The 26,846-nt window shown below is 39.8% G+C and overlaps 1 protein-coding gene across 1 annotated transcript in view; it reads right to left on the bottom strand.

Annotated features, from left to right (window-relative positions):
• LOC122814959 overlaps nt 1-26,846 on the bottom strand; it is a 196,302-nt gene that overhangs the window by 70,044 nt on the left and 99,412 nt on the right. Inside the window, exons 5-6 of the mRNA XM_044087216.1 lie at nt 26,156-26,279; nt 21,405-21,521 (exon numbers count right to left, since the gene is read on the bottom strand). Coding sequence (XP_043943151.1) covers nt 21,405-21,521; nt 26,156-26,279 — 241 coding nt within the window. The remainder of the gene's footprint in view (nt 1-21,404; nt 21,522-26,155; nt 26,280-26,846) is intronic.

Genomic DNA, 26,846 nt, shown 5'->3' with positions numbered 1-26,846 from the left:
TAATTAAAATAGAAAATATACGTGATGCATAATGCTGTAAATGGAAACATTTTTAAATTATTTATTTTCTTTGCATTTTATGCATGTTTGCCTAGTACTTGAGTGATAATTTAATAAAAATGTTTAAAAATCCTTGAATAAAAAAAACTTTCCCAAACTGAGAAGGAGGAATTTGTTCTATCACACCCTGCGACAGCATGCGATGAAGGAAAGATGGAAATAAAAGAGTTCATTCAGATAAATGAGGGATTATTTCATGGAAAAGAGGACTTCTCCCACTGCCATCTGTAGCCTTAATGAATGATCTTCAGAACACATATATATGAAACTATCTGCTGCTTCAGACTTTCTGGAAAGGTGATTTGGCTGCCAGGGTAGGGGGTACAAAGTCCCTTAAACAGTCATTCTAACTTGATGGACTGCCCTTTGTTTGGGGAGGTTCTGGAATTCTTTTTCAAACCTCCTTGACATTTCTTCTTAAATGTCTTTTTAGCTGCATTTTGTTGAGACTGTTTATTTATTTATTTATTTATTTTGCCAAAACTGGATGAGAAGTTTAGAGAATCTGTTAGAATATTTGGAAAAGGAGGGCTGAAAAATCTTAGAGATTCCCTGTATCAACTTATAATTTTTGACCCTGTCTGCAGTAGATGGGCCAAACACTAAATCTCTATCCAAATAAGAATTTAAAATCTCATTTTTAACATCATCTGGGAGGTTCTGAGAACATAGCCAAGCAAACCTCCTCAAGACAGTACCAGTGACCAACTTCCTGAAAGAAGTATCAACTGAGCTATACACACACTACAAACACTGAGTAGTGACTTGTATGATAGAAGTAACTCAATTATTTAAAGCAGATTTTTCCTCACAAGAGGAAATTGCAGGCAAAGCATTCCTCATACTTTCACAATTAGTCAGAACAAACCTTAACATAAAATTCTGAAAGTCAAAGTTGTAGAAGCATACACTTTTTCCCATACTTATGAATAATATTCCCAGCCTTACTAAAAAGAGTAGGATTGGAATTAGCTAAATGTTTAGCATCAGTGGGGTTAAATAAAGCTACAGCTGCTGAGCCAGGTTTGGGAAAAATGTGTAAAAACTTAAAAGACTGAGGAGCTTTATAAATCCTATTGGCCTTTTTAGGGGCAGCTGGATGACTATCAGGTAAATTACAGGCAGTAACACATTCTCCAGAGCTGACAGGACTGGAAGAATGTGTGAAGGTTCTGGAAATTCCTTCTGAAACACGTCACAGTATTTTCTGAGAGACTGAGAAACCTCAGTGTTTTCCCACTGAAAATATTGTCATTTTCTGGAAGCAGTCTTAGAGAAAGAGAAACTCCCACAAGGAGGTTAAGAAACTGAGCTCTCCTGTAAGTCTGAATCAGAAATCTCAGGAGAAAATCCTTTATCTGTCCCTTCATCTTCCTGTTCAAATTCAGAATCTTGAATCTGTTCAGGAAAACAGGTGTCCCTCTTTCTTTTACCAGACACTACTTTACAAGAAGAGTCAATATCCAGAATTAAACCATGTGCCAGACCCAGAAAGCTACTCACGTCTAATGAAATTGTGTTTAATTTTCTGTTTCTTTTTTTACCAGAAAAAAAGTAGCCAATGGTGTTATTAATGGCAGCAGTAGCTTTCTCAGAGTTGGGCACAACATTTTGACAAAACAGGGAGGCCTTCCCTGTTTCCTCTCTCAGGATCAACAAGAGTGGCAACCCTTTGCCCACTGAGGGGATCCCAGAAGCCACAAAGGGTGTAGATAGCCTCAGTCCATAGGGGTTGTAGGTGCTACACAAGAGGGGATTTGGGCTAAAAGATGAGTGGTCTGAGGTACTAATAATTACCTGAGCAGAGTTACCCACCTGTGGATGAGTCAAATTGCTAGCCTGTTGTTATGGCAAAGGCAGTTTGCTTCTTTTTTTTTCATTTTGTGGATGGAATAAGGACCAACCATGGGACCAACAGTTTGTTCCATAGTCAAGTCAAAAATTATGTCTCTTTCCTAGGTAAAATAAGCAAAACCTAGTAAACTTAAAAGTCTTTAACAGTCACTTTTTTTCACAACAAAAACATAATAGAAAGCATTTTAAAACACTTTCTCAGCATCAAAAGTAAAATAAACACAATTTCTCCACAGAAAAATGGTTTTCAATTACTTTAAACCATTTTAATGTAACAGGAAACTGAACACTCTCATTTAAAAGTACAATACGGTCTCATGACAGCCCATTAAAAACACAAATTCCTAGCTTTAAAATGACATCTCTGAACTGGAAAGTGTTGTAAAATAAACATTTTTTTAATGGAAATGTTTCCCTAAAGGGGATTTATCTGTCCAGCAAAGCAACAGCACAGGCTGTCCATCCATCCTCAAAAGCCTCAGAGGAGTGTACTCTTCAGCAGCAGGAAAGCTCTGAAGGGCTTGGTGACCAAAGCGGTCATTTTATTCAGTTCAGGTCTGGCTATATGACTGACTGACAGCATGGGTGTGCGGAAGGTACCCTGAAGCTTTGGAAGCTGGCCAGATATTACATCCTCTGCAGGATATAACCCATATAGCTACCAGAACTGCAGCAGTGATCAATATGATGAACATATCTCATTTTGTTGCCTAAATCAAAGTAAGAAAAAACCCAGCCACCTTTTTTTAAACCTCAACTCTTGAGTGCTTTGGCAGTGAATTGTCTCCAACTGCATAATGCATCATATACAGAGGATATTTTCTAGTTTTCCTATCATATACTGCCTACACTCTTAGAAAGGATGTCCTCAGTCATGCTTAGATTAGCAGTTGCTATAAAAACATGTACAGCATAGTGGAACTTATTTTATATTGCTGTAACCCAAGAGACTGTTGATCTTGCACAACTGTCGACCATCTGTTTTTGTCAATCAAAGTGAGTCAATCAAACAGCTGTTGACATTCAGGAGTTTTAACCAAATTAGTATTAGTAGCCATCCTTCAATCCCAAAGGATCATGGGTTTGTTCCTGTATTGGACTGATTCAAGCAGCATCTTCTGTGGCTGTACAATCCAATTCAGGGCAGTCCTTTCCACACTCTGAGAAGCAGTAGGCAGATGTCGGTCTGCTATCATGGGTATGGATCTTTCTGAGTTTCTCTTATCCTCTCCTCATTTTGACAAGGTGGTTTCATACATCGTGAGAGCTTCCTTCAATTCTCATTTCCAGGCAATCTTGTCTGAGGTGAGAGAATACCAGGTGTTCACACTAATGGAGAGATGGCTAAGGTCATGCTTGCATATGTCCTTGAAACACAGTTTGTGTCAACTTTTGGACTCTTTCCAGACTCCAGCTCTCCAAAAGGGAGGTCTTTTGGTATATGGCCATATGTCATGCATGAGACATGACCCAACCAGCACATACAACTCTGATTCAGGAGGGTGAACATGGGGATCTTGCCCTGTCATGAGATACCAAGTATACACCTAAGGCAGCTCATGTGGAATACATTGAGCTGCTGCTCCTGTTTTGAGCGCAGAGTCCATGTTTTACTGGCATGCAGTAATATGCTCAGAACACGGGCTGTGTCAACCTGCACCTTGGTGTGCACAGTGTGTGTATTATTAGCTCATGCTCTCCTTTTCAGCCTGGAAAAAGTTGTGGCAGCTTTTCCAATGCAGTTGTTGATCTTGCTATCAAGTGACAAGTTGTCAGAGATTGTGGAACCTAGGTACATGAACTCTTGGACAACTTCAAGCTCATAATCGCTCACCATGATTTATGGGTCATTGCCCACATTTTGGCCCATCACATGGGTCTTCTTTTAACTGATTTTGAGGCCAGATTGCATACATGCATCCACAAAGTGAGTCATGAGTGACTGAAGTACTTGCTGAGTGTGAGCCATAATAGCTGCATCATCAGGAAACAGGAACTCACTTAGATGCTTTCTAAGCACCCTGGTCTTTGATCTTGGCCTCAACAGTTTGAAGATGCTGTCAACCATTCTAATTCAGAGAAAGTTACCCTCTGTAGCAGTTCCAAAAACAAATTTCAGCAGAACTTTGTTCTATCAACGTTGGAGCCAATAAACACCCCTGCTTTACGCCACTGAGAATCTTGAAAGGTTTGGATGTGGATCTGTCGTGCATGATGGTACCCTTCATTAATTCATGGAAGGCCCTGATAGTGCTAAGCAGTATTGGAGGCAGCAGATCTTTGCCAGAATCGCTAACAGACCTTCCCAACTGATGAAGTCAAATGCCTTGGTCATTTCAATGAAGGCACTGTACAGAGGTTTGTTCTGCTCCCTGCACGAGGACAACCAAATTATTGCCTCCCATACATACATGCATATATATATATATATATATATATATATATATATATATATATATATATATATGTATGTGTGTGTGTGTGTGTGTGTGTCTGTGTATTTACAAAAAAATATATATGTGTATATGTGTATATATGTACATATATATAGGTCTACCTGAAAACACAGAAATCGCAGAACGCCGACAATGAGAACACCGACACCGAAAGATCAACAACGGAGAAGACCAACAGTTGAGAATCCCGACGCTGAGAACACCGACATGTTAAGGTAAGTGTGCGATAGGGACGGACATTAGGGTCAGGGTGTGGGTAAGGCAAGTGTGTGATACTGACAGTTGTTAGGGTAGGGTGTGGGTCAGGTAAGTGTGCGATAGTGACGGAGTTTAGGTTTAGGGGCGGGTTAAGTGAGTTAGGGTTAGGGTGCGGGTAAGGTAAGTGTGTGATAGTGATGGACTTGAGGGTTAGGGGCGGATTAAGTGAGTTAGGGTTAGGGTGCGGGTAAGGTAAGTGCGCGATAGTGACGGACCTTAGGGTTAGGGTTTGGGTTAAGGTTAGTGCATAGATAGTTGTGTATGTAAGGTTTAGTGTAGGTTTGTAAGGTTTTTGGTGTGCTTGTGTTGTGTGTTTTTCAGGAAAGGTATTTGTTTTGTTGATTGTCGGGATTTTGGTTTGTCGAGCATGTGAAGTTTCATGTTTTTGAACATTTTTTCTTGTTTTTTTGTGTTGGTTATTTCGTTGTCTGTGTTTTGGCATGTCGGTGTTATCAGGTAGACCCATATATATATAGTTCAAAAACACGAAACTTCACATGCCCGACAAACCAAAATCTCGACAATCAACAAAACAAATACATTTCCCGAAAAACACACACACAACACAAGCACACCAAAAACCTTACAAACCTGCACTAAACCTTACACAACTATCTATGCACTAACCTTAACCCAAACCCTAACCCTAAGGTCCGTCACTATCGCACACTTACCTTACCCGCACCCTAACCCTAACTCACTTAATCCGCCCCTAGCCCTCAAGTCTGTAACTATCGCACACTTACCTTACCCGCACCATAACCCTAACTCACTTAACCCGCCTCTAAACCTAAACCCTGTCCACTATCACACACTTACCATACCCACATCCTGACACTAATGTCCGTCACTATCGCACACTTACCTTAACATGTTGGTGTTCTCAGCGTCGGAATTCTCAACTGTCGGTCTTCTCCATTGTCGATCTTCCGGTGTCGGAGTTCTCGTTGTCTACGTTCTGCAATTTCGGCGTTTTCAGGTAGACCCATACACACACACACACACACACACACACACACACACACACACACAAACATGCACATGCACACAAATATAGATAAGTTCATAGGTTGGTACTAGGCTATCGACCCTAGGGCCTATACAAGCCTAGCCATAACAATTCCCTGGATATTTCTTCCCGTAATATTTACTTCCCTGGACCCCTGTCTAGCAGGGTGACCGACGTGATCCCTGGGGTGAATTTCCTATCTCCCATCCAATCATCAAGGTTCCTTTTGAAGAGCGCCAAGGGAGCTCTTTGCTTGACATGTATGGGCAATCTATTCCAGAGTATGGGGAGTCTCTGGGTCAGGAACCTATCCCTCCAGCATGTTTTGTTCATTGTGATGACAAGGTTTAGATCTCTGGAACTTGTGGCTCTGAGGGATTGGGATTTCTTTAAGTGGAGCGTGTCCAACAGCTCAGGGTTTGACATGGCCTTGTATGTTAATCAGAGATCACCTCTGAGTAGATGATATGCCACAGAGTATAGCTGGAGATTTTTTAGACGGTCAGTATAGGGCATCTGCTTTAGGCCTGTGATTCTTTTAGTGAGTTGTTTCTGTGGCCTTTCCAGCTGTTGCAGATGTCTTGTGAGGTAAATACCAAATGGGGCATTGTACTCTATAATGGGTTTAATGATGGGTGAGTACAGTGGGACAATGACCTCATTTTTCTGGATGAAAAGCCCTTAGTAATGAGGTGTGCCACATAAAAGGATTTCCTGACTGTTCTGATGATGTGGTTATCGAAGCTGAGACCACTGTCCACCTGTGTCCCTAAGTCTCTCATCACATTTTTGGTGTTTAGTGTACTGCCACCTATATGGTAATTCATGGGTACATGGTTTTTCCCAAAGGGGATAACTATACATTTCTTGGGATTAAGCTTGAGCTCATGGCTCTGGCACCAAGCATCTGTTTCTGTAAGGCCCTTTTGTAGAATATCCACATCATTTGGGGATTCAATAATGGCTCCCAGTTTGCAGTCATCTGCAAACTTTGTTAGCCAAAGTCCCTTAGTGTTGGCCTGTACTTCAGAGAAGTAGATGCCAAACAAGAGCGGTCCCAGGACTGAACCCTGAGGTACTCCACTTGTCACTTGTCTGGAGCTAGATTTGGAGTTGGCTACTTTTACAGTCTGGATTCTGTCAGTAAGCCAGTTGGCAACCCATCGAGTGACGTAGGGATTTATGCCCAGCTTAGTAGGTTTATCTATGATTCCAGAGTGGGGGATGGTGTTGAAGGCCTTGGCAAGGTCCAGATAGGCTGTGTGGACCACCTTACTCTCATCCACAGCTCTAGAGACTGATTTGAAGAAGTCAATCAGGTTCAGGAGACAGGATCGGCCCTTCATGAACCCAAACTGGGTGGGGTCCAGTGTTTGAAGGGTGTCAATGTCTTTGTTTATAAATTCCATGATAATGCGGTCCACGCCTTTGCAGATCAGTATCGTCAGACTGATGGGATGGTTGTTCCCAGGATCCAAGGTGGATCCCCCCTTGTGGAGTGGGATAACTGTAGCTGTGCGCCACTCAGTGGGCACGAAGCCTGAGGTGAGGCTATGATTAAACATGACACTTAGGTGAGGTGCCAGTTCATTTTGTAGTTCATGTAGTACACAGCCCGGGATGTCATCTGGTCACATGGATGCTGTATTCTTAGCTTTGCAGAGTACGGTTTCTACCTGTGTGGCTGTGATTACTGGAATTTGGCAATCTTTTGGTATTGAGATGGGCCCTTTAGAGGGTGAGAGGGGGGTGAAGTTTGCACTAAATCGATCTGCCAGGATATTGGCAGTATCTTTGGGATCAGTATATTTAATGCCATTCTGTTGTACCACAGAGCATATCTGAGCATTGCCATTTACATTCTTGACATAACTACAGAATGCATTGTGGTTGTCTTTGGAATTTTTAGCAATTTTATTTTCATAACTAGCTGTGGAGGACTTTATGAGGGGTCTCAGCTTCTTACTGAGGCTGGTAAGGGAGTTTTTTGCATCCTAGGATTTTCCTCTTTTCTGCAACAGTTTCTTTCTTCTGTTATATATTTTGTTTATGGCAGGGGACCACCAGATTGGCTTCCTTTTTTTGGAGGAGAGTGTCTTGGTTCTATTTGGGATGGCACAATTCATGCATGACTGGATGTGCTCATACAGTGCTATAGTGTCGGATGCAGAAGTCAAACTTTCAGCTCCCATCTGCATGGGTGTCATGAAGTTTGTCACTTCTGACTTGAGTAGCATGAAGTTGGCTTTAGAGAACTTTTTTACAGAGGTTTCCTTACGGGGGGGGGGGATGTGGATGTCAAGGGTGATTTGCTTATGGTCAGACCTAACCAATGAGAGGGTGACCACTGGTGTGGAGAATCTATCTCCCATGTTGGTAATGACCAGGTCTAGGATATTGGAGCCCCTGGTGGGACAATGGATTAGTTGATCCAGAGCGTTGGAATTTATGAATTCCAAGAACTGTTGGGAAAAGGTGTTGGTACCCAAGTAGTTTTCCCAGATAATAGCAGGGTAGTTGAAATCACCCAGCATTAGGGTGTTTGGTTGTATCTTAATATTGTCCAGCATGTTTAGAAAGGTGTAGTAAGAATCTTGGGACATGGTGGGGGATCTGTAGCAAACTACAATTTGGATTGCAGTCTTACCTAGTGTCAGTTGCATCTGGAGAATTTCAGTTGCATGGTGTTGGGCAACTAGCCTGGAGGTGTGAATATCCTTGGTGAATATGGACACTCCTCCACCTTTAGTGTTTTGGTCTTGGTTTAGTGGCCGAAAAGTGTGGTAAGAGTTGTAGCCTGGTATTGCAGGGGTGCTGTCTGGAGCCTTGAACCAGGTCTCAGTTACTGCACAGATATCACTGTTTTCCATTTTTAGGAGGGCCTCGGCAGAGTGCATTTTGAGGTTTAGACTTCTAGCATTGAGTACCATCACCTTCAGATTTTGCATGTTTGTATCAGTTATGATGGTGGTTTTGTCCTTTGAACCTTGCCTAAAAAAGGCACTATAGGGGTGGCAAGAGCTTTAGCCAGTAACCTGAATCCTGGGAGTGACAGGTGCAGACCATCTCTGGTAAAGAATTGTGGTTTGTCGATAATGTCGTCCCAGGCAGACAGATGCTGGATCCCCTTTGAATGACATTAGAAGCTTAGCCAATTGTTGAAGTCAATCATTTTGTCCTTATACTGTGGTATCATTCTGGGTGAAGGCAGGATGCTACTCAAGGCTAGGGTCATACCTGCCTGGGCCACATGATCTGAGAGCTCTTCCATGTCTTTTTTCATGTAGTCCAGGGAGGTACATCTCAAGTCATTCACTCCAACATGGACAATGACAGAGTAGTATATGTACTCGTTGTGGAGTGACTTGAGTGCGTGTGTTATGTGGTGGATCCTGGCACCTGACAGGCAGCTGACTGTAATTTTCTCCTTGTTTAGCCTGGTGAGTGGGACATCAGTGTGCCTGACTATAGAGTCACCTATGACTAAATTGTTGAGTACATTGTCTTGCCTTAGGGGCTGTTGTTGGGTGGCACACTGGTGTTGTGAGCTATGTGTCACTTTGGTTGTGACTGGTGTTTGTTTGCATTTCAGCCTTGGAGGTCCTTGTTGCTTGGGCAGGTTGCTTGGGCAGGTTAATGTTAAGGGCCTCCGCATATGTGGGTTTAATGTTGCTCTGTATGGGTGTTGATGGTGTGGGTTTTGAAGGGCTATGTGTTGCTTGAGGTGTAGTGCAGCTGTTAACCTTCTCCTCTTGACTGTGTAGCACAATCTTGGCTGGAAAGAGCTTTGCTTCCAGTTTGGCTTTGTAAGTGCATCTCTCACAGGTTGTAGTGTTGGGTAGTAGGAGGAGAGGGTTGTCTGTATACATTAGGCAGTTGCTGAATTGCCCCAGTATGCCCAGATTCACTAGGTGGACAGGAGAAATCACTGGAAGCTGACCCTTGGACATGCCTGTTTAGGTGCTTTTTTGTAAAGTACAAGAGCTGTTTTCCCTTACCTTTGCAAGGTACTTTGCAATTAAAGGCTGTTTAGTGCCTACAATTAATTTCTCCTTATTAACAAGGACAGTTGAAGGCTTCCTAGTGCTTTCCAGAAGGTTCTAGAGCAAGTGCTAGTCACAGCAGGGATGTCGGGAAACATACGTACTGTACTGATTTCAGTACAACTTCTTTAGAAGAGGGGGTAGCTTTTTTAACTAAAAAAATTACAAACAGCGTTGGCTCTTTTAAGGATGCTTGCTGGGTGTTGTGGTGAAGGTGAACGGGAGCTCACATCACGTCATGTCTGGCTGGCTGCGAGCGGGAAATTAGCTTTAGCTTGAATGGAGCAATCATGGCTCCTTTAAGGATGCTGGGTGTTGGGGTGAAGGCGAATGGGAGCTCATGTCATTTCCAGCTGGCTGTGAGCGGGAAATTAGCTTGAATGGAGCAATCGTGAACGGATAGGAGTGCGAGCAGGAAATGGATCGGGAAAGTATGGAGCAATTGGGTGAATGGATTATCAGGTAAGGAGAGTGTGAGTGTGAGAAACGGATCAGGAAATTATGGAGCAAGGAGAGTGTGTGTGAAATGGATCGGGAAATTATGGAGCAAGGAGAGTGTGTGAAACAGATTGGGAAATTATGGAGCAAGGTGTGTGTGTGTGTGTGTGTGTGTGTGTGTGTGTGTGTGTGTGTAAATGCCCCCCACATAATACAACAGGTGTTTAGGCTCAAACCCTGTGTGTGTGAAAATGCCCCCCACATAATACAACAGGTGTTTAGGCTCAAACCCTGTACCTTTGCTTCAGGGTAAGAAGAGCCTAAAGTCCCTAACAACCACCATTTCTGAACTTTGTTCAGATTTTTATTTCTAGCAGTTGTGAGCTATGGTGAGAACTGAAGTTGTATTCCCCAGTTGTGGTGAAAAGTGAGAAGTGAAGTTGTATTTCCCCCATTAAAGTTTTTGTTGTTTGAACAGGTTTTTTGTGCTAAGGTGTGAAGTAAGAACTGAATTTGTATTCCCTCATTATTGGCTTTGTTTGTCCAGGTTTTTTGTGCTAAGAGGTTGAGAGCAATCTAGTAGCCATTAAGTTTCAGTCTTCCTATTTTTGAAACTGCTGATTTAGCATAGTGGTATGTTGCACTGACTGCATATGGTTCTGGGTTCAAGACATGCATGGTGGTAACACAGCATTTTATTCTAGCAACTTTCCAAAATTATACAAGCAATGTTTAAAATGTGTCTCTGGTTTTTGGCTTTTGTCCCCCCCCCCCCCAATAAATGTTGGCTTTTTCCAGATTTCTTGTGCTGCAAAGTTCAGAGATACAGCTGAGTGTCGAGTACATTTTACAAGGAGCTGAGAGCTGCAGGGGAACTAAAGTTTAGTGCTGCTTATGCTAAATTTGATTATATTGTTAATAGCACAACAGATAGTGTACTTGCTTTCGATGCAGAAGGCTGTGGGTTCTTCTCCCACAGTAGGTAGTTGCATTGCTCATACTGTACTGTGTTGTAAAGGGGGGTGGATGCTGTAGACTTTTTGGTGAAGATCTCTAGTAGTAACTATGAACCTGCTCTCAGTTTGCCATCCATTCCCTATTGCAATATTACTAGCGTATAACTTTTTTAATGCAACATATGCAATTTATTCCTCAAGGGCAACAGGCACTTTATTTGTAGATGAAACAATGAAATATAAAGTTGTTTGCTAGCAGCAACCTCTTCATTAGTTACAGATTTTTTTAATGTGGAATTGTGTAGATGGCTTTTACTAGTTCAGAGATTGTGCATATTTACTGATACTGGTGGACTGTAGACGTTTGAGTAGACTTTTATGATGGAAATGTTCTGAATTGGGCTGTTTTGTCATTATTGGTGCATGTATTTTGTTTAATTGTTTACTGGAAAAATGTACAAAACAATACATTTAAAATGCTCTGTAACAACTATACTGTATTGTACAATGAATATAATTGAATACAATCAGGAAGGTGTATCAAAGAGCATGTGTATGTTCCATATGCAAGGGGCCTATGATCTGAAAACAGCACAGAGTTAATCTTTATCTGCCACTGGCAAAATGTATTTTCTTTGAATGTGGGTTTCAATGCTGTTTCAATGAATGTGAGTTTCAAGGGCAGAGAAGTTTTAATGCTAAGTGTAGTTTCATTGTGAGACTGCATTCTTTGTTTAGCATATATTTATTGGTGTTCGTGCTGTAAAATGCAAAATAAAACTTTTCTGGAAAATCATTTAGGAATGAAGTCACTAAATAATGACAGACATTAAGTTTCAGACGTCATAACCTTCAGAAAAATGCATGCTAAAGCAAGACCTGTTATTCTATCAACTGCCTTAAGTTTATACAAGATAAATTTTTAGTACTGTTTGTATGTTCCCCCAATATATTTGGCCTTGTCCAGATTTGCTGCAGGTTGAGAGGGACATGCAAATAAATCACTTTGTAGAATTAGGAATATCCAAAACTCTCAACTGTCCCCAATTTTGGCTCAAAATGTTGCTCTCCCCCTAATAATCCCTCTGCAAAATAGCAATTTTGGAAGAAAACGTGGAGGGTTTACAATTATAAATAACTAATGATCAGAGTTATACATTACTTTTATTTCAGAATTGCATGTAGATTCTCTAATTTTGTCAGCTGCTCAACTTAACAGTGCTCATATTAAAATAGTGTCCCTTCTTTGACAGGTTCTCAGCTGTATTGTCTGTCAATTTTATATTTTTGCATCACATTTTTGGTCCGTTTTTCATAAAATTGCGTTTTTCTGGCAAATTAGTGGCAAATCATTAAAGACTGAAGTTAGAAAATAATGGCAGACATTTGAGTTTCAGATTTCATACCTTTCAGAAAATTCGTACTAATGCAAGACCTACTACTATTCTATTATCTTTCTAAATTTATAAGAGCAATATTTAAAAAAAATGTCTTTATTTTTGGGTCTTTGCCTCAGTTTTATTTATGGGTTTGTTGCTCTAAGAGGTTGAGAGGTATTTGTGTGTGTGTGTGTGTGTGTGTGTGTGTGTGTGTGTGTGTGTGTGTGTGTGTGTGTGTGTGTGTGTGTGTGTGTGTGTGGTAGGTAGCATACCTCTCAACTGTCCAAATTTTGCAGAATGTCCAGATTTTTGCCCCATATTTTTTGTCTGTTCCTCATAAATTTTATGATTTTCTAGAAAATCATTGAAGGCTGAAGTTGCTAAATAATGACAGACATTTGAGTTTCAGACTTCATGTCCTTTAGAAAAATTCATACTAGCACAAATCCTGTTATTCTAGCAACTTTCTCATACTAGCACAAATCCTGTTATTCTAGCAACTTTACTAAGTTCGCGAGAGCATTATTTAATATCTGTCCCTGTTTATTTTAGGCTTTGTCCATATTTCTTGCACTAAGAGATAGGTGAGGTGTGTGTGTGAATGAAACACCCTAGTTAGGGGTAGCAGGTGGTTAGTAATTTACTCAAGCTCAAAACCTGTACCTTAGTTACAGAAAACAAAAGCATGAATCCTCTAACCCCAACTACCATGCTGCATTTTTCAAAGAACTGACTTTCAGGTTCATTTTCAATTCAAGGAACCGAGTTTGAGTGAATCTATATTATATTACTGAAGAGGCATTACAGCGAATGCTTCTTCATCGATACTAAAAGAGCGAACCGTGAATTATGAGAATGGCCATAGCTTGGCTGGGGAGGGGGGTAGCAGTTTGAGAGCTGTGAGTACAAATTTGAAAATCCTAGCTACACCCCTGAGTCACAGGGAATCAGTTTTAGTGCTACTACTGAGAAACCAGCTAGTTCTAAGGGAGAATTTGAAGAGCAGACTTTCTGGCAGCTGGAACAGTTTAACTGTAGCCCGGCAGTGCTGCACGATGTGAAAAATGTGCAAATACGTGCGTTTTTAAGCCAGAAAGTTGAAAGAGATAAAAATCAGCCCAAAATGGCTAAAATTACAATTTCAGAGCTGGAAAGCACTCCTCTAGTGTCACACAGGTAGTACAATAATCACCACTCCCACTGGTAAGCAGTAGGACTTCCCACTACCACAGCAAGGTCTGGATAGCTCTGAACACAGAAAATAAAGTCCTGAAACCAGCAAAGCCTTGGATCTCGACTATACTACCTAGGAAAGGTGGGAAACGAGCAAACAATTTCGTTTTTTTTTTTGTTAAAACAGGCTAAACAATGCAATAATACACTAAATAAACATAGAAAAGGCTAATGCACTTGAGTGTGTAGCCCTAAACAGTAAATACAATTAAAACTCTACAAAATTAACAATTTAAAACTCTTTAATGAAGCAAGGCAAGTGCACAACTGAAAAACGATTTAAGAGGCAGTAATACAGTAGAATAAGTAGCTAGTCTACATATACAGAAAAGTCTATATATACAGAAAAGCAGCTAAAACACGCTAAAACAATTCAGATGCAGTGCAACCTAGAGCACTTGAGTTGTAGCAATATTAAGGCAAATACAGTTTTAATAAATGTACTAAAATGTACTCTATATTTCCAAAATGTTTGAGAAGCACAATCAGAACACAAGGATATTCAGACAAATTATTTATTTATTTATTTATTTATTTATTTTTTTAGAAAGGGAGAAAGGAGGAAACAGAAGGAAATTCTCTCTGTATTTGGTAGAATGAGCTAATGACACTAGACTGGGAAGAGTGTCTAAGATCAAATTTAGAGTAGGGGTGGGCAACTGCAAGGCCAGCAGGTATAAAGACAATATGTCAATAGGGAGAGAGGGTGGGAAAAACCTCTACAGAAAAGTTTATCACAAGTGAGCCAATAGCTATGAAATACAGTACAAGTATGCAGTATACAATAAAATTGCTATAAATATCTAAAATAAGCAATAACTACTACAAATAAGCAAAAAAAACAGGCTATTTATTGCTATATATCACAGATCAGCTGCTCCTCCTCAGATAGATCTGTATGTAATGGCTGAAACACTCAAGTTTACTTCTTAGCAGAAAGCTGAAACTTGAAACACTTTAAAAAATGTTCAAAAGACCAATGAGGTGCTTGCTCCAAGCCGTAGCCCTGGCAACCGAAGACAATGACCATAAACACTAAACTCTCCCTAACGTGGGGGATGGTCTTTGCTATGATGGCCTGCGCAATGAGCTCAGAAAACAGCTTCTAACAAACAACTAGGCCCACAACACAATCAGGAATATGGAGAATATTACAGCTACTACCTAAACTATTTTAGGCAGAACACACTGCAGAAAAGTTTATCACAAGCACAATCAGGAATATGGACAATATTATGGTTATCTTACAGTGTAGTACCTCACAGGATGCGCAGTAGCAAACCCCTCCCCTAACCGCCCACAACTGACATTGGTAAGACCGGACAGCTTGTAAATAATGTAAATAAACATTTGACTAACAAGTCCCTGTCACTACCATCCACTACCATCAACATGAAAATACTACAACAAGCAAGCCCCCGTCTCAAACATCTACCTTCTAAAACCTTGGTTAATTTGACATTATAATAATCGCACATTTCACGCTATTTAACACTGATAATGATATAACACTTGTAACAACATGAAAATATAATAAGCAAGCCCCCGTCACAAACATCTACCTTCTAAAACCTGATTACTTTCACATTATAATATGTAGGTATTTGGTAGGTATTTAGTATGTGGTTTTCTTGATATAAACGTGATTTTTTGCAATGTATTTGGTACGTGTGTAGCATGTGCTTTTCTTGCAATAAACGTGATTGCGGTATTAAGAAGGTGTCCAGTTTATATGTATTACCAAACTCTGATGTCTGTGTTTATTTTTCAGCGCTTTTTACTTGTGGCACTAAAACCTGTATGTTTATACTTCAGATCTCTGTGTTGACATGTCAGCGCTTGCTGTTTTGTGTGCTTAACGGTCGTTGCCTATTGTAATTGTGCCATTAAAAATGTGTCTGCAGCACGGTATATTACAGAACTGTGACGTCTGTGTTTATATTTCAGCGCTTTATGGATATCCAGCACGGAAAATGTAATGCTTTGACTGGGGGCATATTCGCTGTGTCGTGGATATCCAGCAAGGAAAATGTGCCTGTTTTGTGTGCTTAGCGGTTGTTGTCTATTGTAATTGTGCCATTAAAAATGTGTCTGCAGTATGGTATTTTACAAAACTGTGATGTCTGTGTTTATATTTCAGCGCTTTATGGATATCCAGCACGGAAAATGTAATGCTTTGACTGGGGGCATATTCGCTGTGTTGTGGATATCCAGCAAGGAAAATGTGCCTGTTTTGTGTGCTTAGCGGTTGTTGTCTATTGTAATTGTGCCATTAAAAACGTGTCTGCAGCATGGTATTTTACAAAACTGTGATGTCTGCGTTTCCATTTCAAAGCTTTCTGGATATCCAGCACGGAAAATGTAATGCTTTGACTGGGGGAATATTCGCTGTGTTGTGCACAAGGTTTCATTAGTAATAGTAGCTGTTTTGCAGAGCTTACTTAGCGCTCGCTGTCACTCAAATGTGTCTATTGTAATTGTGCCATTAAAAATGTGTCTGCAGCATGGTATTTTAGAAAACTGTGATGTCTGTGTTTATATTTCAGCGCTTTATGGATATCCAGCACGGAAAATGTAATGCTTTGACTGGGGGCATATTCGCTGTGTTGTGGATATCCAGCAAGGAAAATGTGCCTGTTTTCTGTGCTTAGCGGCTGTTGTCTATTGTAATTGTGCCATTAAAAACGTGTCTGCAGCACGGTATTTTACAAAACTGTGATGTCTGCGTTTCCATTTCAAAGCTTTCTGGATATCCAGCACGGAAAATGTAATGCTTTGACTGGGGGAATATTCGCTGTGTTGTGCACAAGGTTTCATTAGTAATATTAGCTGTTTTGCAGAGCTTACTTAGCGCTCGCTGTCACTCAAATGTGCCATTCAAATTCAACACACCCAAAGCTGCGCAGTACTGCCCGCGAGGTACTACACTGTTAGATAACCAATATTACAGCTACCACCTAAACTATTTCAGGCAGAAAACACTACAAAAATGTTTATCACAAGTGAGCCAATAGCTATGAAATACAGTACAAGTATGCAGTATACAATAAAATTGCTATAAATATCTAAAATAAGGAATAACTACTACAAATAAGCAAAAAACAGGCTACGTATTGCTATATATCACAGATCAGCTGCTCCTCCTCAGATAGCTCTGTGTGTAATGGCTGAAACATATATTTTTTTTGAAGTTTGTTAAAAATTATACGAACGAAAGAGCTCAATTTCATGTATGCACTCAGTGATTGCTTATTAAAAGTAGATTATTATTTTATTCAGAACATTTCTTTAATTTTTTTCTTAAGGATTTTGAAGTGTATTTAGTTATGGAATTACCAGCAGTTAGATTGTTTATTAGTTTTTCAAATTTATTTATGTATAAATATAACTCCCTTCTTTATTTCTTGATTTTCATCAGTGGCAACACTAAGGCCTACTAAGATTTACTTAAACTCCATTTACTGGTGAAGCACTATGGTTTGAAAAATTCCTGTTGTTCTTGGACGAAAGTGCTTACCCAGTCCATTTCTACTTGGATTACTGTCTGTAATAAAATCCGTTGGATTATTTGAAATCACCTGACTCTTACTGGCTTTTTTGGCTGCTGGCATAAGGTCTGTTCCTATGGTGAAGTTTATTTTGTTTTATAAATAACTGTGGTATGCAAGCTGATAACAGATTTCTTTCAATGGTTCACTTAAGGTTAAAGAATAAATGAATAGCTTTGAAAGCAATTTATATAATGGTTATATAATGGATCTAACTTGTATGGAAACATTTGGTCGTGTGTGTGTATCATGCATGTGTATGTGTGTTACTGTGTTTGTGTGTATGTATTTTATATGGGTTCACTATGAAATATTGAAATTCCACAATCCCGAGACTCTGAAAACAGAGGACCAGAATCTTGAGATTGCGAAATCTCGAACTAAAAGAATAAATAAATAAATAAAACACAAAACCAACTATACTAAAGTTTATGCAGGGGGGGAAAGCCCCCCTACACCCCCCACACCCCCTGCAACTTAAATATAGCAACTCCGAGATAGGACTACAGTGGAGTGAATGGCAAAGTTCCCATTCCGCACTGTACGACAATCTCCATTCACTATTTTCGAGATTCCGCAATCTTGAGATTCTGGTTGTTGGTATTCAGAGTCTCAGAATTGTGGAATTTTGATATTTAGTAGTGAACCCATTTCTATATATATATATTATATATATATATATATATATATATATATATATATATATATATATATATATATATATACACACACACACACACACACACACACACATACACACACAGATTTTTATATCTATATATAGATAGCTATAGATATACATATAGATATACATATAGATATAGATATGTATAATAGATAGCTCATATCTTGGTTCACTTTCTTTGTGTACTACTGAAACAGAATGTCATAGCTGATCGTGGTCAATAAGCAGCCCTGTATACTTGGGAGCCTGAACTATCTTTATCTTGGTATGATGGACATTCAATACTTTTGTAAGGCTGACTCTCTGTCCTTCCTAGGGTGAATCCCAAGCAGCATTCATTTCATGTCACTAGAATTTAATATCAAACCTGAGGATGTAAGCTGCTAATAAATATCAGGCTTATTTGGCATAAAAGTAAGTTCTTACTAAAGTTGCATCCCTGAGTTTCCATACAAATTAAGCCATCCTAAGAAACAGCTATGCTTAGAGGTTTATAGGTTTGAATGTCAAGCTTATTATGTACGGCTGTTCAAGAAACTTGGCCACAGTAACACCTATACTTACAATTTCTACTTCCCATCCGTATGTCAAGACTATTTTCAAAGAAAGTCAGAAACCGAACATTCTAGTTATAGGTGACTCCATTGTAAGACATATAGATGTTGTACCTCTCACCAGCCTAAGCAAGGAAAGTGTGATGGTTAGTTGCTTGTCTGGTGCCAGGATCCATCAGATCATGCATTCAAGTACTTGAAAAAGTACCCTTAATATTTCGGTCGTATTGCATGTATGTGTCAATGATATGACATGTATCTCACCGGACTATATGAAGAGAGACATAATGAAGCTCTCAGGCTGTGTCTTCCAGCCAGGCTTGATCCTAATATTCAACAGCATTCTACCTTCTCCAAGGATGATGCCACAATACGAGCAAAAACTAATTGACTTCCATAATTAGCTTAGCTCTTTTTTTCTCTCCACCACTTGCAGAGCTGGGGTGCAGGGGGCATGGATGGTTTACTGTCTCAGGAAGCCAACTGGCATTCCTGTAACTTAGTAGAAGTGTTTTTTTTTTTTTTTTTGTAGTTTGTCAGACTGGCACAGGGTGCTGGTTGAGCCAGCTACACTACTGCCTTCCAACAAAGGTACCTTAAGAAATATTTCTAAGGCCAAATGCCTACTCCTAAGTGAAATATTGGCAAGTTTCAAATCCCCACAAAACCTTTTTAACTCCACATACATCACCACACTATACCACCATGCAAAAAGCTGCATAGATGTAGAAGTACCTTATACAAACAAATGCAAAAAACTCCAGAAGCAAACCATCCATGGTGGAACCATAATATCAACAAGCTTCACAATAAAGGAAGAGAATTTTGACCAAAAGTAAGAAGAGTAATTCCCATAATGATCGAGCCCTCATCAGTGTAATAAATAATTCAAGAACTTAATAAAATTCCCCAAAGCCAAGTTTGAGACTAAAATAGCTACCCAAGCATAAGGCAGTCAGAAGACCCTTATTACTTATGTTTGTAATCTGAGAAGTACAGTTGAGCAATGCACCAAGCTGATTTTTAATGATGTTACCTACATTAAGAAGAGACCTGTGTCTGGCATACAAGGTATCATCTGATCAAATACTGATGGACCTAATGCACATCAGCAAGTCAAATGGCATCAGAAACATTCAGTCTGGGGATCTAAACCTCTTCACCAACATTAACAGAATGGATTGGAGGGACAGATATATCTTGCAGAGAATGTCATTGCTTTGGAACAGAATCCCCATCCACGTAAAACAGCATTCACCCCCTGTCCATATTCAAGCACAACTTACATCTATAGATGGGTAATAGAAAATTTACCCCTGGCCTGCCTTGTGTACTATTAGGAGTGGACAGAGGCAGCTCCTGAATACTTTATCTCACAAAGGGGTCCTCCCAAATTATCTATGGTATGATCCCATTTACTCTCACTAGCAGAAATATATAATTATTGATGATGGGATGTGTAAAGCTGATCTAATACCAAATGCAAAAGGTTAATTCAAGCACTGAAAAGGAAATTAACTAGGCTTAAAATGGCCTGCAAAGGCAGCTATCCTGGTACTTACCTATGAACCTATAATTACTGAATCCTTTCTGAATAGTTTTCTAGTTTTATAATTTTTTTCTGTTAAGGATTCGCTGTACATCTCATTCATGTGGCTTGTTCAAAGCCTGCAAAAGCAGTGGTGTATTCCATAGTGGATCGAATCAGTGAGGTATAAAGTGGTACAGTGATCTCCATGGCATAACCTTTATAATTAGATGATCTGCAGAATATGTTTCACTGAAAGTGGTAGATGTGACATAATTGAAAAAGTTAAAATAACTCGTGAGAACAATATAAGTGAGATATTTACCACAAGATACTGGAACAACAAAGATGTATACACCATAACTAGAATGCAGGGAAAAAGATCTGCTTTTCTTCTAGCCAGCTGATTGTACACCTAATAGCAATAAAAAAACCAGTAACGGCGTATCCCATACATGCCCCAAGTCTTCTCTTTAGGACATTACAATGCTCCATTCCTTTTCAGAAAACAAACGTCAAAGCGATTCACTACTCTTGCTAAAAGGATGTAGAAACTGTTATTTTTCCACAATGTAGAAACTGCTGCATAGCATGCAACTTTCATTAGTATGACTATTAACTCATTGGCAAGTACCAAATCTAATGTTTACTGAGTAGCAGAGAAAATAAAACTCACATCCAGAAATCTTCTCTTTCAATTACTGATTCTCAGTAGATTCATCAAGTTATGCAACTTAGTGTCAAACAGCACTATACTATATATATTATTTAACTATGAAATATGGTAAGCAGAGATTCAGGTGCACAGAGATAAACCTACAAATATGTCAGTCATTTTTGTGGCCTCAGTCTTTAACTTTTGAGAGTATTAACTGCATTGGCATTTTCAATGGAAGTAAACAAACTTTTTCCTCTATTTCTATTTTTTTTTTGTTTGCGTTACTTGCATCTGATATTGCAGCAATGAGCAAAAATAGTCCAGGCTGGTTAGGCAGTAATGGAGATGATATTACCTAAAGCTGAAGACTAAAGTCAGGAAAATGACATCAGTTACCTACTGCTATGCTCAACAATTCACACAACTGCTCTGTCAACATAGCAGCTGTCACAACGCAGTTACCCAACACATCACAATTACAATTATGATACCATTTCCTTCATTTTTTCTTTATGGAGGAAGCACAGCCACCACTGTTTGACGCAGACCATACTAAACCTTGGCAAATGGAAAAGTGTTCCATGACATAAAATGTAAAAACTTTACACAATTCCTGTTTGAGCAGACCTATGTGACAGACTACTCATTGTGCCATTAAAGATGATTTTACATAATTCTTTTCTGGACATCAGTGGGTCAGATTTCATTACTTAATTCTTTTGGATAATGAGGAATAAAGGTTTACCTTTAGCCTCCACAGAAATATAAAGTGTGAGTCTTTTATAAAATAGCGTCTTGTCCTTCGTCCCTCATCTAGCAAGTTCTGTTCTGGCAAACCCTGTGTCTCTGAAATGTAACGAATCTTCAAGAAAGAAAAAAAATAGTAGCATTGCATTTAGAGCACATCAAATTTGTATTTTTTAGGTGTATACATGCTTATTAAATAACCATAACAAACTATAACAGTCTTTTCTTAAACAGTAAGGAAAAAAAAGTTGTAAGAATATTATAAAGCCTATAAAAAGTGTCCAGTTTCATAAACCTTCAAGGCTTATCATACACAAATGTTATTTCTAATTAAAAGTAAGGTAAAAACATATCCATTCCTTCCTGGTTGTCATTAGTTCAGACAAAATAGCTTCAAATTTATTTCTTCTAACTTACATGGATGTTCTCCTAGTTACATATGCATCAATTCACAGCACTAAGTCTCTTTACCAGTCTTGTCTAAAATTTATCAAGTAAGGTATAGGAGCACTGCAGATGAAGAGATGTCCATATAAGGTACATTTTCATACCACCCTAGTTTTATTAAACAGCTTTTGGCTCCACTTGGCCATCGAAATAACTCCTTGAAAGATATGGATTTTCAGAGAAAGGATGGGAAAAAGCATCTACTACTTGGGCCCTTCTACCTGAAAGAAGGGCTCAAACTGCAAAAGTTGTGCCACATTCTAGTCTCATAACTCTTTACTTCCTATACTTTCAATGACTGATTTCGAGAGGAACATGGTTGCATTGTGATACCCTTACTAAGCCCTAATGCTGCCAGGGGAAAAGCAAAAACCTGAAACCTTTTGGGAAAGCATAAAATTACTGAACTCCAGAGTACTTACACTAAATAAATTGGCAAGCATTTGTATAACTTTGCCTAATCAACCCACCTTTTTCCTACCAGTCTTAACTTTTCTTACTTTTAGACAAGAGAAGTGCAGATGATATCTCATTCTCCCTGATCTCAGGCTGATAAGATGATAAGTATGACCCCATGGGTTACTTAGCCCTTGTCTATTTATTCATCCCATCTATACACACACTTCCTTTCTTACCATCAAAAATCCCTGATTTGCTGTGAAATCTTGCCAGTCCTTTAAAATTGCTGGCTATGGGAAACAAATGGAATACCTTTGTTTAACAACAACCAAACTGCATCATTATGAAGCCTGTTAGGAGATGCATGCAAGAATTCTGTTAGTCAAAGTGTAATCTGCAAACTAAAGACCATCCTTAGGGTCTCATCTCAAGCTGCATAAAAGATTTGGAGGCACACAAGAAAAGGTTCTGTAACGCAAATGGTAGGAAGCCCTCCTTCAATGGCTACATATTCATTTCATTTTCTCGTTGACTACAGATGAAGAAGTTGGGTCTTAGATATAAGAGTTTCCTCCAGAGCTGGGGCTACTCTGTTGTAATTAAGATAAATGGTGCCCTTAGTTGCATGCCAGTGTAGCAGGGATTCCCCTTTCTGGTTTATGTAACTTGCAGTTTGAGCATTCTTAAAACAATTAAGACACCACCTAACACTCTCATACTGGGCGACTTCAACTATCCCTCCATTAATTGGGAAAACTACTCGTGTACCAATACACTTGGCCAATGTTTCCTGGAATTCATTAATTCCAATGCCCTGGACCAGCTCGTTCTTACCCCCACTAGAGGTAGCAACATCCTTGACCTTGTCATTACTAACATGGGCAATCATTGCTCTACACCAATAGTCATCTTCTTCCTGGTTAGACCCAAGCACAAACAAATCACCTTGGAAAGCCACATCCCTCCCACCCCCCCTACAAAGGTAACCGCCATGAATAACTCCTCCAAAGCTAACTTTGGGCTCCTAAAAACAGAGGTGGCTAACTTCACGGCACCCATGCAAATGGAGAATAGTTGCATGACCACCGAATCATACACCAATGCACTGTACGAACACATACACAAATGCATGGATCTCGCCATACCCAATAGAACCAAAACACTCTCCTCCAAAAAAAGGAAGCCAATCTGGTGGTCCCCTACCATAAACAAACTCTACAACATAAGGAGGAAACTGATGCAGAATAAGGTAACGTTCCAAGACTGGAAAAACTCCCTTATCAGCCTCAACAAAAAGTTGAGATCCCTCATCAAATCCTATAAAGCTAGCTATGAAAACAGAATTGCAGCAGATAGTAAAGACAATCACAAGGCCTTCTATAGTTATGTAAAGAATCTCCACAGCAATACCTTGATTTGCTCTGAGCTACTGCACAATGGTACCGCCTATACCGAGCCAACAGCTATTGCCAATATACTGGCTGACAGATTCATTGCCAACTTTACCCCTCTCTCCCCCACCAAAGGACCAATCATGATACCAGTAGATTGCCAGGCACCCAGTATTACTGCTGCACAGGTTAAAACAGCACTGTCCAAGGCCAAGAATACAGCTTCTATGGGACCTGACAATATCCCTGGCTGTGTTCTACATGAACTACAGAGTGAACAGGCACCTCACCTGTGTGTCCTGTTCAATCACATCCTCACCTCAAGCTTTGTCCCTACCAAATGGTGCACTGCTACAGTCATCCCTCTCCACAAAGGAGGCGCAACAACAGACCCAGGGAAGTATCGTCCCATTAGCCTGACGTGTCTGATATGCAAAGCTATGGAATGCATCATCATGGACCTAATAAACAAGGATATAGGGAATTTCCAAACTCTGGATCCCACACAGTTTGGTTTTGTGAAGGGTAGATCATGCTTGCTCAACTTGGTCGACTTCTTTGAGTCAGTCACCAGAGCTGTGGATGAAGGCAAGGTGGTTTATACAGCCTACCTTGATCTGGCCAAGGCCTTTGATACAATTCCCCACTCAGGAATCATAGAAAAACTCACTAAGCTAGGCATCAACTCCTATATCACTAGGTGGATTGCAAACTGGCTCACAGATAGAATGCACAGTGTGAAAATAGCTGACTCCAAGTCAGACTGCCGACCAGTCACGAGTGGAATGTCACAGGGTTCAGGCCTAGGTCCTCTCCTGTTTGGTATCTACTTCTCTGAAGTCCAGGCCACCACGAAGGGACTCTGGCTGACAAAGTTCACAGACGATTTCAAGTTGGGAACTATTATTAACTCCCCAAGTATATTATTAACTCCCCAAGTGATATTGACATCCTACAGAAAAAAGCTTCTCTGAGACCAATGACTGGTGTTAGAACCACGGCCTTAAGCTCAATGCCAAAAGATGTGTTGTCATCCCCTTTGGGAAAAATCCGGTTCCCATGAATTACCACATCGATGGTAGTCCACTAAACACAGAAAGCATTATAAGAGATCTGGGAACACAGACTGACAGCAACCTCTCTTTTGACCACCACATTGCCACTATGGTCAGAATGTCCTTCTGTGTGGCACATCTCATTACTAAGGATTTTGCATCCAGGAAGAAAGAGGTCATTATCTCCCTCTACTCTTCCCTTATTAGGCCAGTCATAGAGTACAATGCCCCATTTCGCATATACCTCACTAGACACCTGCAACAACTGGAGAGGCCAAAAAAGTACCTCACAAAGAGGATCCTAGGCCTTAAAAACTTGTCCTATATGGACAGACTTAGAAAACTGCAACTATTCTCTGTCTCATATCGTCTACTTAGAGGCGATTTCTGCTTGACTTACAAAGCCATGTCTGACCCAGCTCTGTTAGAAATGCTACATCTAAAGAAATCCCAATCCCTCCACACCACACGCTCCAGAGACCTCAACCTCATTACCACAATCAACAGAACAAGCTGGAGGAACAGGTTCATAACCCAGAGACAGCCCATGCTATGGAATAGACTTCCCATACATGTCAAACAGAGCAACTCACTGGCCCTCTTCAAGAGAAATCTTGATGAGTGGATGGGAAATAGAAAATTCACCCTGGGGATCACTCCAGTGATTCTACTCAACAGAGGCACTGAGAACTAAGGTTGGGTGCCACAATGCCAGGGTAATCCTATGGGCTACACATATAAAGGCTCCAGGGCCATTAGCCTAGTACACACCTATGAACTTATGAGATGCTAAGGAAAAGTCAGGTGTCTATGGAACATAGTTTGAGCTGTTCTTAACCTAAACTCTTGTGCACATCTCTTAACTAGCCTTGTAAAATAGTTTAGTTTGGTTGCAGTTAAATAAGTCATGTTGCGTTCAGTTATTAATAAGTTGTGTGGAGTTTTTAATTTAAGGTGCGTTTTTTGTATCCACCAAGGATCTATTTTTATTTTTCATAACCTCTGAATTATCAGAACATTTCAAGGAAGGCAAGTAGAAAGGAACCATTTGGGCAAAAATATTAGGCACACATTATTTGTCCTATTTACATATGTACCACTGGATCATGAATGTTTTTGGTATTTCGCCTGGTTAACAGCCAAAAAGCTCCTCCCAGAGGAGATCTTGCATTTGCAAAGCCAGGAAACCAGAAGTGAAACTACAAAAACACAGAAACTCATTGCATATCTGTTAACTATCAGGGAGTCCCACTGAGCATTTTAAGATTGTCCAGGAGATCAGAGGAATTATACTTTAAAAAAAGGCAGCACACAAAATAAAACATGCTTAGTCATGCAAAAGTAACAGTGCTGTCCCAGTATAAGATAAGAGAAGGTACACAAAGAAAGTTTAAGTCATTAATGGGGATACACAGCATTATTATGGTCCTTCTTTTCACAGCTAAACATAAACTTACCTGGTCATAATCTGTAGCACCAGGATACAAAGGCATGCCTATGAAAAGCTCTGCAAGGACACAGCCAAGTGACCACATGTCATAGGCTTCAGAAAGTGGTAAACCAATGATCATTTCTGGAGCTCTGCAACAGATACCAAAGGTAGAAGGGTGAGTCAGCATATCTGCTCAGTAAATAGTGCAAACACTAATGCAACACACAGTTAACTAATTCCTCTGATATCTTCCAATAATCTATCGCTTAGAAAAGTCAAAACATAAATCTAGTGTGCTTTTGCTGCCTTTCAGCTAAAACAGAGACTGAATCAGAAAATGACTACAACAGTCCCAGCAAAGTTCAGCTCTTTAGCAACTGAGTGCTATACTTTAGTTGTACAGTTAGCATGAGTTCATTATATATCAAGCACAGAATAAACTTTGAAATAGGACTATTACTTTGTGCAAAATAATCCTGCCTGAAAATGAGTATAAACTCATTCTGTGTTGTTATCATTTTTCTAATGGCAGAGCTGATATATTTTTTAAAGAAACATGGTATAAAGAGCAGTCCAGGTCCTCAACTACTGTAAAGAGTCGATTTTCATTTAATGAAACTTTAGCCTCAGTGTTAAGGAATTTTTGTCACTTCTCTTGTTTCATAGCATATCAAAACATTCAGTTCGACATTTACCTATGTGGTGCATGTTCTTAA

Source organism: Protopterus annectens, chromosome 11.part0 (genome assembly GCF_019279795.1).
Source record: "Protopterus annectens isolate FY-2018-M chromosome 11.part0, PAN1.0, whole genome shotgun sequence".
In the NCBI taxonomy this organism is placed as follows: Eukaryota; Metazoa; Chordata; order Ceratodontiformes; family Protopteridae; genus Protopterus; species Protopterus annectens.
Note: the sequence above shows the minus strand (reverse complement) of the source record. Positions and strands in the feature narration are given on the sequence as shown.